General features: G+C 47.2%; 1 protein-coding gene across 3 annotated transcripts in view; it reads left to right on the top strand.

Annotated features, from left to right (window-relative positions):
- dennd5b (DENN/MADD domain containing 5B) overlaps positions 1-15,039 on the top strand; it is a 148,422-nt gene that overhangs the window by 68,533 nt on the left and 64,850 nt on the right. For 2 of the 3 annotated variants that reach the window (XM_084330273.1, XM_084330275.1), the window contains exon 2: positions 8,692-8,751. The exons of the other annotated variant lie outside the window; for it this stretch is intronic. In XM_084330273.1, the coding sequence (XP_084186399.1) occupies positions 8,692-8,751 (60 nt within the window). The remainder of the gene's footprint in view (positions 1-8,691; positions 8,752-15,039) is intronic. 3 annotated transcript variants of the gene reach the window in all.

Here is a 15,039-nt window from a genome sequence, read left to right as displayed (position 1 = left end):
AGAACTTCCTTTTTCAGTTCGCCTTCAGTTCAGTCTGGTTCAGTTACCGAGTAAAGCCTCACCCACTACGCAACGTGTGGTGCAGAGTAGGGCTCGCATTGCCCCAAGATAGAGCCTTGTGTTATCCTAGTACGTTGGTTTAACGTATCGTTCTCTATTTATTAGTAAAGCCTTCATTACGAGTCAAAGACCACGTGAAGTGAGTAATTGTGCGTCTACATAGAGCACTTATTCCGCGTGCTAATAGGATAGTAGTAACGTCAAGTTCAACCGTGGACTACCGCGCACCACGGAGGATTTACACCCCGCCAGCAGTGCCACTTTCCGGCAAGGATTATTATTCTTCATTGCTTTGACCAAGCTGCTGGAGCAGAGAACCGCCTACCCCGCTGCTACTGTGGGATCTACACCTGCCCGTGAAGACATCACTCAAGCCCGTCTCTGTCGTACCAGAGACTCCACGGCTTTCACCTACGCGGCACGCACCCTGGGACCAGGCTGCATTCCCCGCTGACACAAGGGTGATATCGCCTCCGTGGACCATTGACTTTCATAGAGCATTGCCCCCCCCTGCTGGCTTACAACCGGTAGTACACCCCCCCTTCCCAGAATATCCCTAGATCTAATTACTTAATATTCATTATTGATTTGCCTGCACATTCTTTGCCTTATAAGCGCATCTAAAGTGAACAAAGTATATAATGTAATACTATTTTGATGTAATAAATATTCTAAATGAGTATTTGAGTGGAAACCTGTTATTGTGGAAGTGTTGTCATCTAATATACCTTTGTACGGTATTGGCCAGTAATGTACAAGACGGTAGTGATTTAATGATATCAATACTTGATTAATACAGTCAGGGAATTGTACCCCTCAGTTACAGTAACAGTAAGAAGCATTTTGTATAAAAGTATTCTGTACTTCTGTATGACAACTATTAAAGAAACTTGAACTATTGTTTACACTTGAAATGTGTATTTTTATTTTGTGTGCATTTTTATTTTGTCACAATATTATTTGAAAACTAGTACCAATCTCATTTCTGTCGCGTATCCCTGGGCAAGGCCGGGCATGTCCAGACACGTCTTGACGGTGACTTTGAACCTGACTCCGGAGGCCGGTCCCTGGCGCCGGTGGACCGCTGTCCAATAGGAGAATGAACTATTATGGTCTGGGCTAAAGGGATATTCCGTGTATATGTACAAGGAATATACAAGGGATATCAAACGATATACAAATACTATGCAATATATATCAATAAATAAATATATATATTCGGTTTAATCTGATCCTTTGTAACACTATGTCTGATGGTAAAACGAGCGTAAAATACAGAATTTTGAAATATTAAAACGGAATTTGGGAAAAAATATATTTGAATTTGGAAAAAAATTAAACCGATTTCATATGGCTCTCTGTGTGTGCGTGTGTGTGTGTGTCTGAAAGAGACATTGATCTGTTGTTCTCAAGCTGTTGAGTCTCTGTTGTGTCGGCTGTTTTGCAATTCATGTGTGGAGGGTTGCTGGGGGGGGAGAGCAGAGGAGAGGGGGAGAGGAGGAGGGGGAGAGGGGAGGGGGGAGGAGAGGAGGCATGAGGAGAGGAGAGGAGAGGAGGGGGAGAGGGGAGGGGGGAGGAGAGGAGGCATGAGGAGAGGAGCTTTGGAAGAAAAGAGGGGATTTTAAGTTGTGGAACTAAACGGAAGCTTTCCAACAATTGGAAATAAGAATCTTTTAACTGTGTTTGTGCATAATGTACTATATGAGAGAGAGAGAGAATCTGGAGACATTGTTTGTTTGGGATTTTGCTGCAGACAGTCTGACTTGCTGATGCTTTGTCCTTTTTCTCCTCATTAGTGTGCGAGTGTGTGTCTGTCCCCAGCTGTGTGAGTGTGTGTGTGTGTCTGTCCCCAGCTGTGTGAGTGTGTGTGTGTCTGTACTCTGTCCCCAACTGTGTGAGTGTGTGTGTGTGTCTGTCCCCAACTGTGTGTGTCTGTCCCCAGCTGTGAGTGTGTGTGTGTCTGTCCCCAACTGTGTGAGTGTGTGTGTGTGTCTGTCCCCAACTGTGTGTGTGTGTGTCTGTCCCCAACTGTGTGTGTGTGTGTGTGTGTGTCTGTCCCCAGCTGTGTGTGTGTGTGTGTCCCCAACTGTGTGTGTGTGTGAGTGTGTGTGTCTGTCCCCAACTGTGTGAGTGTGTGTCTGTCCCAAGCTGGTGTGTGTGTGTGTCTGTCCCCAGCTGTGTGTGTGTGTGTGTGCATGTGTGTGTGTCTGTCCCCAGCTGTGTCTGTAATGTGAATATTGTGGAAAGAGGTGTGGCTACATGAGATGAGACCATATTCCACATAGATACCATTTAGATTTGTTTATGTATATTTGTGTGTGTTAATCTGACTATAATCCCATTAGTGAGCAAGGAGTGCTGGTCGCGGATGGTTCCAGAGCTCACGTGAAGCAACACACACACACAAAAATAATAAAAAAGTATAATATAAACAACAAAAGTACTGTGTATGCGTGGTTGGTTGGGTTAACCATCTGTAGTGTGGTAGTGAAAGAGTTAACCGTCTGTAGTGTGGTAGTGAAACGGTTAAAAACAAGGCTCATAACAAGGTGTATTAATACGGACCACTAGTCTATCTTAAACCTACGGGAGAGGTGTTTTTGGCCAACAGCTTGTCTAGCGGGTCCATATCTGCTGCAATTCATTTGCACTAAGCTAGGCTAGCTTGCAGCCAGATAGCTTTCTACTGAACGCACAGAGAGGAGACTGGTATCTATCTTCTCGTCTGACTCTGGAGGAGGAGAGGAATTGCACTTCCCATAATGTTGGCGTGTTCCTTTTTAAAAGAACATCCATATTTTGGGAGGACAGGTGGAGTTGTTATAATAATAATAATAATAATAATAATAATAATAATAATAATAATAATAATAATAATAATAATAATAATAATACATTCAATTTATAGTGCACTCTACATTTGGAAACCAAATCTCAGAGTGCTACAGGGTAGAAACAGACTTTAAAAAACATAGGCAATTAAAAAACAAGGCATAAAAGCATTAAAAAGGGATAAAACACACAAGGCATGTATAAAAAGGTTAAAACTAAGGGAAGGCTTTCGTGAAGAGGTATGTTTTAAGTCCTCTTTTAAAGAAAGCAGTGGTCTGGTAGGGCTGGGCGATATGTCCAAAAATGATATCACGATAACGATATGTAAGGGATAATGTATAGCTACGAGGTCATTGTCGCAAAATAATTGACCGACACGGAGTTTAAAATACAGAGGCGCCTCGCCGAGGTGTTTTAATCGTCAGTGAAGGTCAATTATTTTGCTACAATGACCGAGTATAGGCTATACATTATCCCGCTTATTACATGGCTAACTTACTAACAATATACCTAATTCATTTTACGAGATCAAATGCAGACGCAGTTCTGTTCTGTCGCTCCCGCTGTCATCGCCGGCAGCTTGCACTGATGACTGAATGCAGCTGTGCATATGCTGAGCAGCTTTCATGACTGCAATCTAAATGCTTGATTGCTCCCCGCTTATTACAGCTGTGCATATGCTGAGCAGCTGAAACAGTGTGTGTCAGTGGGCTTGATTACTCCAGCTGCGAAAAACAATAATCACAGGTGGTTATCGAAAAAGAATTCACCGCTGTCGGGGGCTATTGACCAATCACAATCAAGCATTTCGGCGAATGTTAAAACGCCATGTAATAAGATAATGTTATCATATCACTCGATATGGATAATTATCGATATTGTTATAAGTATTTAAAAAAAAATATATTTTTTTTTAACAGATGTATGTTTCTTTTGCAGCAATTATTTGTCGTTGCCGCCATCTTTAGTGTTACAGCCCCTCACACTCCAGTTCTCAGGCTGCAGCTGGTTTGAAAGCTAAAGTAAACCGGCTTCTCTGCTGGCTGTGGCTCCAGGGGAGTTGAACAGTTCTGGCTCTGCTAGTTTCTTTTCTATCTTTTGGCGCTGTTTTGGTGGACCGTAATTCGCGACTGGAGACTAGCTCTGCTAGCACACATAGCCTACTGTGTACAGACGGTTTCAAACTGTATTTTAAATTAGAAAGCAAACAAAATAAATGGACAAGAGAAAAATAAATCTCAATTTGGTCAGTATTGTCATTTGGACAAGCAAAGCCATTACTTTAAGTTGCAGGCAAGAAAGACAAGTCTGTCCACTGTCTCTGGTTTTAAAACTGCCCTGTTGCAGGTCACAAAAAAAAACAAAAAATTATATAGATTTTTTTTTATTATTGATCGATATCGATTATAAAAATATATCACGATAATTATCGTTATCGTTTTATCGCCCAGCCCTAGTCTGTGGTGCTCTGAGGTAGTCAAGGAGGGCATTCCACAGGCGAGGAGCAGCCGAGCAGAAAGCCCGGTCACCCATGGTGCGGAGCTTGGTCCTGGTGGGAAGCAGGCGGTTTGTGTTGGCGGAGCGAAGGTTATGGGTGGAGGGTTCTGGGGCGAGGAGATCTTTGAGGTAGGGGGGGGGGGGGGGGCATTTCTGTGGTTATTCCAGACCGTTATCAACCGTTCACTCTGTGGACACAGTCAGGGCTGCATGGCAGAGACCAGACTTTAGAAGCACCGTACCGTTACATAACACTGATACAGAGAGATACTGAGGTGTGTGTGTGTGTGTGTGTATGTGTGTGTGTGTGTGTATGTGTGTGTGTGTGTGTGTGTGAAGTGACCCAACGCAAGAGTGAGTTGATAAAACTCACTTAAAGTGCTGTTGTCCACAGGATCTGTCATAGGGTTAACGCATGCATGCACACACACACACGCACACACACACACACGCACACACACACACACACACATATACACACACATACATACACACACACATACATACACACACACATACATACACACACACATACACACACACACGGATATAGTTAGGGCTGTCGTCCCATTCCTGGCGTCTCATCCTGTAGTCCTACACACACACACGTGCACGCACACACACACACACACTAGAACACAACGTGCTGTTCTCACTCTATTTTAGGAGTCTAGTCTACTACCAATGTGAGGCCCCGTCCACACGAACGCTGGGTTTAATGTAACCGTGATTGTATGTGCGCAGTTGCACTGTTCGGCCACACACAACCGGGGATTTGCTACACTGCAACCGCGGTCTTTTGAAACCGGTGGCCAGGGTGGAGTTGTGCGGTTTTGCAGTTGCGTGTGGGCATAGCAACCGAGGTTATTCCCAGTGTTTACAGCAGAGCTGTCGCAATTATTCCCCATGTTCACGGCAGACCGCCTACTGCTTTGGCATTGTATTACATTGTACTAAATGTATCGGTTGCTGGGTTCCAGCTCTGCCCGTGAGTACGCAGTTATACACGGTTGTCCACCTGTGTTCACCGTGTGGACGGAGTTTTATTTTTTCAAACTTCGGTCATATTAAATCCAAACTCTCGTGTGGACAGGGCCTGAGAAAGATGAGGTATTGTCCCCCTAATCTGGGAAGACCAGTCCCCTGCTGTGTGTGTGTCTGTGTGTGTGTGTGTCTCTGTGTGTCTGTGTGTCTGTGTGAGAGACAGCAGAGCGTAAGAGAGAGAAAGAGAGATGAAAAGAAACAAGGCCAACAACATAGATTCAAATACATAAAGGCATCGATTCCACAAATCAGAGTACCACCTTGTACTTGTTTGACATCACAGTAATGGCACCTATTATCCAGTTTTTTTTACTCTAATAGTCGACACATAAATTTAAATATCAAGTTCCTCAGCAGAGCATGGAAGGTGGGGACATTTGTAGTCACAAATAAATGGCTTGCACTAGTTCGTCTTGGGAGCTTAAGGAGGATCCTAAATGCATCATTATATTCTACCTGCAGTTTATTTTTTATTTTTGCTGTGCTATCATTACACCAGAGGTGTGCAGTATAAAACGGAGTACAATAGGCTCTGAACAGGCTTATTTTCACATTGTCTGTACACGCATAACATTATCATGCCTGTGCATTGGCCTCTCTCATACAGAGAGAGAGGGGGGAGGGGTATTTGGAAGATAGAGTTGAGTTGTGCGACTTGTTGGCCTGCTTTGCCTTCCCTTGGGGGCATTGCACTGTGTCACTACCACCATCCCATAATGACCCAGAAATTATTGAAGTGCCATGATACTTTTTCCTAAAGGCATCGTAAATCATAAATCATAGCTAAATCATTTAGAGACACCGCAAACCAAATGTCCATCTAGAAACCAAATGTCCACCTAGAAACCAAATGACACCTAGAATCCGCTTTTGAAAAGGTGTAAATCAAATCGTGGGCCCCAATTTCTCTCCCAAAACTATACAGTGCGCCTTTAACCCTTTCACTACCACATGGTTAACCCTTTCACTGCGACAATACAGACAGTTTTCACTACAGTGTGGTAGTGAAAGGTTAACCTTCTGTAGTGTGGTAGTGAAAGGTTAACCTTCTGTAGTGTGGTAGTGAAAGGTTAACCGTCTGTAGTGTGGTAGTGAAAGGGTTAGCCTTCTGTCGTGTGGTAGTGAAAGGTTAACCTTCTGTAGTGTGGTAGTGAAAGGTTAACCTGTAGTGTGGTAGTGAAAGGGTTAACCTTCTGTAGTGTGGTAGTGAAAGGGTTAACCTTCTGTAGTGTGGTAGTGAAAGGTTAACCTTCTGTAGTGTGGTAGTGAAAGGGTTAACCTTCTGTAGTGTGGTAGTGAAAGGTTAACCTTCTGTAGTGTGGTAGTGAAAGGTTAACCTGTAGTGTGGTAGTGAAAGGGTTAAAGCACGTACAGAGCAAATCGAGACCACCGGAGCAAAGAGGCTCTTGGGAAATGTATTGAAAACACAAGAGACGGTACCATTTCGTCCCACAGGGGCCAGAAGTTGGTGATGGAAAACTAACCGGGTGCTATTCGAGACGGCCGAGACCTCGTGCCACGTCTTCTAGAATGCCATGTGGTGTGTTCATACCGTCCGACATGTCGTGTGTTTATACCGTCCGACATGTTGTGTGTTCATACCGTCCGACATGTCGTGTGTTCATACCGTCCGACATGCCGTGTGTTCATACTGTCCGACATGTCGTGTGTTCATACCGTCCGACATGCCGTGTGTTCATACCGTCCGACATGTCGTGTGTTCATACTGTCCGACATGTCGTGTGTTCATACCGTCCGACATGTCGTGTGTTCATACTCAACTTTCTCAAGTTTCAAGTTTCTTTAATATTTGTCATACAGAAGTACAGAATACTTTTATACAAAATGCTTCTTACTGTTACGCTCCAGAGACTGTGCAAGACAAGATAAGTATGAAATAAAATAACATAGTAAAATTAGAAGTAAAAAAAAATGAGGTCACAGTGTTCAGTTTAGACATATGTACAATGTTCGATGCAGAATAGACGTAGTTACCATACAATATACAATACTGTGCAGTGTACTAATATACAATACTATATAGTGCAAGGCAGAAATGGGACGAGGTGCAATTTAGGTACAATTTACAGTAGGTGTACGAGTTGTAGTGCAAATCCTTTATCAATAAATATAAAGTGTAAAGTGTGTTTGTGTGATCTAAAGTGTGGAGAGTGGGTGCTGCAGTGTGTTGTTTGTTTGAGTGAGTGTGTGCGTGTGGGTGTGTGTGCTGTGTGCATTTGATGGTTGTTGCATAGTGTTTATTGTTCGTTTAGCAGCCTGATGGCCTGGGGATAGAAGCTTCTTCTGAGTCTTTCTGTGCTCGCCTTAAGACTCCGGTATCGCTTGCCTGACCGCAGCAGTTCAAAGAGGCAGTTGTTCGGGTGGCTCGAGTCCTTAATAATTCTCTTAGCCTTCCCCTTGCACCGCTTGTTGTAAATGTTCTGGAGGGTGGGAAGCCCCCCTCCAATTGTGCGTTCGGCTGAACGTGTCACTCTTTGTAGTCTGCTACGGTCTTGTGCAGTGCTATTCCCAAACCAGGAGGTGATGTTGCCGGTCAGGATGCTCTCTATTGTACATGAGTAGAAGTTCCTAAGGATCTTCTGACTGACTTGGAACTTCCTTAGGCGCCTGAGGAAGTAGAGGCGTTGTCGTGCCTTCTTCACAACACTGTCAATGTGTGTGGTCCATGTCAAGTCCTCGGATATGTGGGCTCCGAGGTACTTGAAACTGTTCACTCTCTCAACCGGTGCCCCGTCGATGCTGAGGGGGCTGTAGTCCTTGACCCCCGACCTCCTGAAGTCCACAATCATCTCTTTTGTTTTGCTGACGTTCAGGGAGAGGCAGTTCTCCTGACACCACTGTGACAGGTTCTCTACCTCTTCCAGGTAGGCCCTGTCCGACATGTCGTGTGTTCATACTGTCCGACATGTCGTGTGTTACTGTCCGACATGTCGTGTGTTCATACCGTCCGACATGTCGTGTGTTCATACTGTCCGACATGTCGTGTGTTCATACCGTCCGACATGTCGTGTGTTCATACTGTCCGACATGTCGTGTGTTCTGTTCATACCGTCCGACATGTCGTGTGTTCATACTGTCCGACATACTGTTTCCTGTTGATGCTTTCTACTCATTATTCTCATGCGTTGATTAATTTGCTTGAGTTTGCATTGTGTGTGTGTGTGTGCGTTTGTTTTGACATGCGCTTTTGTTTTTTTTCTTTTGCTCTGCTCTCCTGCATGTGCCTCGTCCATGTAGCTTTGTACCGATGGCTAGAAGCAGACCGCCATGGCCAAGACCCCGAGACGGCAGCCACAGGTAACGACAACAACGTCTCTACCGCCTCCAAAGGAATACTTTGACATCATTTAGTGTTTCATTGGTTATTTTACTCCTTGTCACGTTGTGCTGAGAACGTTTCTACATTTGTCCTTCAGTTTCCAAAGGGGGGGGGCATGCTAGCAGTGTTAGCAGAGAAAACATGCTAGCAGTGTTAGCATAAAAGACATGCTAGCAGTGTTAGCATAAAAGACATGCTAGCAGTGTTAGCATAAAAGACATGCTAGCAGTGTTAGCATAAAAGACATGCTAGCAGTGTTAGCATAAAAGACATGCTAGCAGTGTTAGCATTCGTCACTGAAGACATGGGACACGGCTAGTTGCTAGCTCACCGCTAACAGCTAGGCCACCGCTAACAGCTAGGCCACCGCTAACAGCTAGGCCACCGCTAACAGCTAGGCCACCGCTAACAGCTAGCTCACCGCTAACAGCTAGCTCACCGCTAACAGCTAGCTCACCGCTAACAGCTAGGCCAATGCTAACATGCCATTTTAGGGGGATAATCAAGCTTGATTTTATAAATTTTCTGACAACGGACAACTGTTTCACGGAGCAGAAATAACCAGCTACGATTAATATAAAATGTCAAAGTAATCTTTTAATGGAGTGGCACACATGGATCTCTCCTTCTGTACCTCTCTCTCTCTCTCTGTCTCTCTCTCTGTCTCTCTGTCTGTCTCTCTTTCTGTCTCTCTCTCTCTGCCTCTCTCTCTCTGTCTCTCTCTCTGGTCTCTCTCTGTCTGTCTCTCTCTGTCTCTCTCTCTGTCTCTGTTTCTCTGTCTGTCTCTCTCTCTCTCTCTCTGTCTCTCTCTCTGTCTCTGTCTCTCTCCCCTCTCTCTCTCTCTCTCTCTCTCTCTCTATCTCTCTCTCTCTCTCTCTTTCTCTCTTTCTCTCTCTCTCTTTCTCTCTCTCTCTCTCTCTCTCTCTCTCTCTCTCTCTCTCTCTCTCTCTCTCTCCCCCTCCCTCCCTCTCCCCCACCCTCCCTCCCTCTCCCCCTCCCTCCCTCCCTCCAGACAGTAATCATGTACTGTATGTGGGTCATTGTTTCTCTCTGAGCTTGTTCTCCAAATCATTTCTTGCCATCCACCTATTTTCAGCCTCATCCCTCCTCCCTCTCTACCTCCCTCAGCCCCCCACCCTCCTCCCTCTCCTCCTCTACCTCCCTCATCCCTCCTCCTCTACCTCCCTCAGCCCCCCCACCCTCCTCCCTTTCTACCTCCCTCAGCCCCCCACCCTCCTCCTCTACCTCCAGGGAGCGAAATTAACTTTTTGACTCACCGGCCAGTGGCGGGTGATGGGAAGAGTCTACCCGCCAAGCATATTTCTTACCTGCCAAAAAAAATTTGATTAAAAAAAAATATTATATATATATTTTATATACATTTTTTTTTAAATAAAATATATATTATATAATCATACTTGTAGTTGTATTATCTGCGAGACATCGCCACCACGCAATAAGTCAAAATGCTTGCTATCTGCAAACAGCTCCACTGTCTGTGTGTATACTTGAGTAGCCTCCAGCTCCAGCAAGGATTCTCCGGCCCTGCAGCTAGACCCTATATTCAGCTAGACCCTACATTCAGCATGCAAGGATTCTCCGGCGATGCAGCTGGACCCTATTTAACGTTACGGTTCTTTTGTCAAATCACATTCAACATGCCCTCAGCTAGAATACGCATTCAATCAATGTTATAAGACATTGATATCAGGAGCTATCTGTAGCCACTGCTAGCCCGGTAGATAACGTTAAGACAATTTAGTTTACTGGGACAGATGGATCTAACGTGAGCTAGCTAAGCTAGCTAACGAGGGAACGGAGGTATTATGCACTCGAGTAGACTATTGCTGGAGCATTTGTTGATATCAGCAGCTATCAGTAGCTAGCCAGCTAGATACCGTTAGACAATGCCTCGTCATGTATTAAACTAAAAGTGAATAGTTGACTGGGTCATTGTTTAAACAGTAACGTTAGCTCATGGAGGTCCGATATAGACTAGAGCAGACGGAAGTAAACAAGCCAAATGAGAGCTTCCGATTGGTCATTTGCGTTCTTTCTCATGAAACCAGTCACGTCACTCTCTACTGTGATTGGACCGTTGACTTGAGTGCAATGTGGGACTTGTAGTTTTTTAACGATCTTGCGGCGGAGAAAAAAAGACGAGAGCGGCTATAATCTGTACTCGCACAAGAGTATCGTTATGAACTACACGTCTACACGCCACACGGCGGGCAGCCCTCTAAGTGTCATGCGCCAAAGGTAAAAACAGACCACCCCTGGCGGGCGGCGGGCTTTAGTTTCGGTCCCTGTCTACCTCCCTCAGCCCCCCCACCCTCCTCCTCTACCCTCCCTCAGCCCCCCCACCCTCCTCCTCTACCTCCCTCAGCCCCCCACCCTCCTCCTCTACCTCCCTCAGCCCCCCACCCTCCTCCGACCTCTACCTCCCTCAGCCCCCCCACCCTCCTCCTCTACCTCCCTCAGCCCCCACCCTCCTCCTCTACCTCCCTCAGCCCCCCACCCTCCTCCTCTACCTCCTCAGCCCCGCCACCCTCCTCCTCTACCTCCCTCAGCCCCCCACCCTCCTCCTCTACCTCCCTCAGCCCCCCACCCTCCTCCTCTACCTCCCTCAGCCCCCCACCCTCCTCCTCTACCTCCCTCAGCCCCCCACCCTCCTCCTCTACCTCCCTCAGCCCCCCACCCCTCCTCCTCTACCTCCCTCAGCCCCCACCCTCCTCCTCTACCTCCCTCAGCCCCGCCACCCTCCTCCTCTACCTCCCTCAGCCCCCCACCCTCCTCCTCTACCTCCCTCAGCCCCCCACCCTCCTCCTCTACCTCCCTCAGCCCCCCACCCTCCTCCTCTACCTCCCTCAGCCCCCACCCTCCTCCTCTACCTCCCTCAGCCCCCCACCCTCCTCCTCTACCTCCCTCAGCCCCCCACCCTCCTCCTCTACCTCCCTCAGCCCCCCACCCTCCTCCTCTACCTCCTCAGCCCCCACCCTCCTCCTCTACCTCCCTCAGCCCCCACCCTCCTCCTCTACCTCCCTCAGCCCCCCACCCTCCTCCTCTACCTCCCTCAGCCCCCCACCCTCCTCCTCTACCTCCCTCAGCCCCCCCACCCTCCTCCTCTACCTCCCTCAGCCCCGCCACCCTCCTCCTCCTCTACCTCCCTCAGCCCCCCACCCTCCTCCTCTACCTCCCTCAGCCCCGCCACCCTCCTCCTCCTCTACCTCCCTCAGCCCCCCACCCTCCTCCTCTACCTCCCTCAGCCCCCCACCCTCCTCCTCTACCTCCCTCAGCCCCCCACCCTCCTCCTCTACCTCCCTCAGCCCCCCACCCCTCCTCCTCTACCTCCCTCAGCCCCCCCCGGCCCCCACCTCCTCCCTCTCGTCCTCTACTTACATAACCCCCCCCACCCTCCTCCTCCCTCTCATCCTCTACCTCCATCAGCCCCCCCACACCCTCCTCCCTCCCTTGTGGATGCTTTCTGTTAATCTGGTAAACTGTTGTTGTATTGGATTTAGGCAGAGCTAAATGCTAATGTGGCTAACTAATAGTAAACTTTTGTACATGAAATACAGCCCAAAATCATTAAAAGACCCCGGTGACAAACACTTTACAAATGTTTGCTTATAATTTTTTTTTATAAAGTAATTCAAAAAGAAAAAGGTGATGATAAAGTTGTTGACGGGAGAAAAGTTGCTAAAGTCTATGTGTTGTGATGGGACCGGAAGAAGTCTGCTGGGCTAGAGACATAACCGGATATGACGCCCCCACATTGTGCAAGTGGTCAATAGCAACAAGCTAACAGCTCAGAACACACTGTGGCCATGTAGCTATAGCAACAAGCTAACAGCTCAGAACACACTGTGGCCATGTAGCTATAGCAACAAGCTAACAGCTCAGAACACACTGTGGGAGCATGTCTATGTTCCCCGGTTCCTATGTTCCCCGGTAGCGATAGATAGTCAGACCACCAGCCCTGATTCCAAACTCTAACCGTAACCAACTTCGAAAGAGGGCCTAAGCTTAACCAGTTAGAAACAAGGCGGACATTAATACTGCCACTAAGCCTCTTCAACTCATTCAGAACGCAGCGGCCCGCCTGATCTCAAACCTACCGAAGTCGGCCCATGTCACCCCACTTCTTAGGGACCTGCACTGGCTCCCCATTGCTGCACGAATCCGCTTCAAGGCCCTCGACCTAGCATACCGTGCAGCAATGGGAACCGCTCGCGCTACCCTCCGGTCAATGGTCTCTAACTACACACCCTCAAGACCCCTACGCTCTGCATCTTCTGGCCGCCTCAGACCTACTCCTATCCAAGCTCCGGGAGGGTCATCAAAGAGAAGTCGCCTATTCTCAGTCCTTGCCCCACAATGGTGGAATGAACTACCCACCCCAGTTAGGACAGCCGAAACACGTCCAATCTTTCGCCGTCGACTAAAGACGCACTTCTTCAACCATTATCTGAATTAAAAAAAAAAAAAAAAATATCTAACCCTAACTAACCGTACTGTCATGCACTTGTCCTAATAAACTAACCTACACTGTAGCACTCAACACTTTGATGAACATTGTTACTCAGCTGATAGAGTTGTGCCCTTCCTGATGGCTTGTTGTACAGAACTTGTAAGTCGCTTTGGATAAAAGCGTCAGCTAAATGACTAAATGTAAAATGTAAATGTAATAATTAATAAAATAATAAAAATTAATAAAATGTTCAATCAATCAATCAATCGGGGAACATAGGACCCGGGGAACATATGGATGACCCCACACTCGGTGACCATGGAGCTATAGCAAGAAGCTAACAGCTCAGAACACACTGTGACCATGGAGCTATAGCAACAAGCTAACAGCTCAGAACACACTGACCATGGAGCTATAGCAACAAGCTAACAGCTCAGAACACTGTGGCCATGGAGCTATAGCAACAAGCTAACAGCTCAGAACACTGTGGCCATGGAGCTATAGCAACAAGCTAACGGCTCAGAACACACTGTGACCATGGAGCTATAGCAACAAGCTAACGGCTCAGAACACTGTGGCCATGGAGCTATAGCAACAAGCTAACAGCTCAGAACACTGTGGCCATGGAGCTATAGCAACAAGCTAACAGCTCAGAACACACTGTGACCATGGAGCTATAGCAACAAGCTAACAGCTCAGAACACTGTGGCCATGGAGCTATAGCAACAAGCTAACAGCTCAGAACACTGTGGCCATGGAGCTATAGCAACAAGTTAACAGCTCAGAACACACTATGACCATGGAGCTATAGCAACAAGCTAACAGCTCAGAACACACTGTGACCATGGAGCTATAGCAACAAGCTAACAGCTCAGAACACTGTGGCCATGGAGCTATAGCAACAAGCTAACAGCTCAGAACACACTGTGGCCATGGAGCTATAGCAACAAGCTAACAGCTCAGAACACTGTGGCCATGGAGCTATAGCAACAAGCTAACAGCTCAGAACACACTGTGACCATGGAGCTATAGCAACAAGCTAACAGCTCGGAACACACTGTGACCATGGAGCTATAGCAGCAAGCTAACAGCTCAGAACACACTGTGACCATGGAGCTATAGCAACAAGCTAACAGCTCGGAACACACTGTGACCATGGAGCTATAGCAACAAGCTAACAGCTCAGAACACACTGTGGCCATGGAGCTATAGCAACAAGCTAACAGCTCAGAACACACTGTGACCATGGAGCTATAGCAACAAGCTAACAGCTCAGAACACACTGTGGCCATGGAGCTATAGCAACAAGCTAACAGCTCAGAACACACTGTGACCATGGAGCTATAGCAACACAAGCCAACAGCTCAGAACACAGTGGCCACGGAGCTATAGCAACAAGCTAACAGCTTAGAACATACTGTGACCATGGAGCTATAGCAACAAGCTAACAGCTCGGAACACACTGTGACCATGGAGCTATAGCAACAAGCTAACAGCTCAGAACACACTGTGGCCATGGAGCTATAGCAACAAGCTAACAGCTCAGAACACACTAGCCATGGAGCTATAGCAACAAGCTAACAGTTACTGAGCGCCAAGGGCGTAATATTGTTTTCAATGGTGGAGGGGACACATTAGGGGCCGTGGTCAGTGGCGTTGTTTCAGTAAAAGCCAAGGGTGGCTGTTGGGGCCGGTGCTACGTTAGTTTTATTTAAGGGTCGTGGGGGGGGGGGGGGGGGGGGGGGGGGTGGGGGGGGGGGGGGGGGGGGGGGGTGATTAAAAAATCTATGCAATG

This window comes from Notolepis coatsorum, assembly GCF_963971535.1.
Source record: "Notolepis coatsorum genome assembly, chromosome: 15".
NCBI classification, from domain to species: Eukaryota; Metazoa; Chordata; class Actinopteri; order Aulopiformes; family Paralepididae; genus Notolepis; species Notolepis coatsorum.
This window is presented reverse-complemented; position numbering and strand designations above follow the sequence as displayed.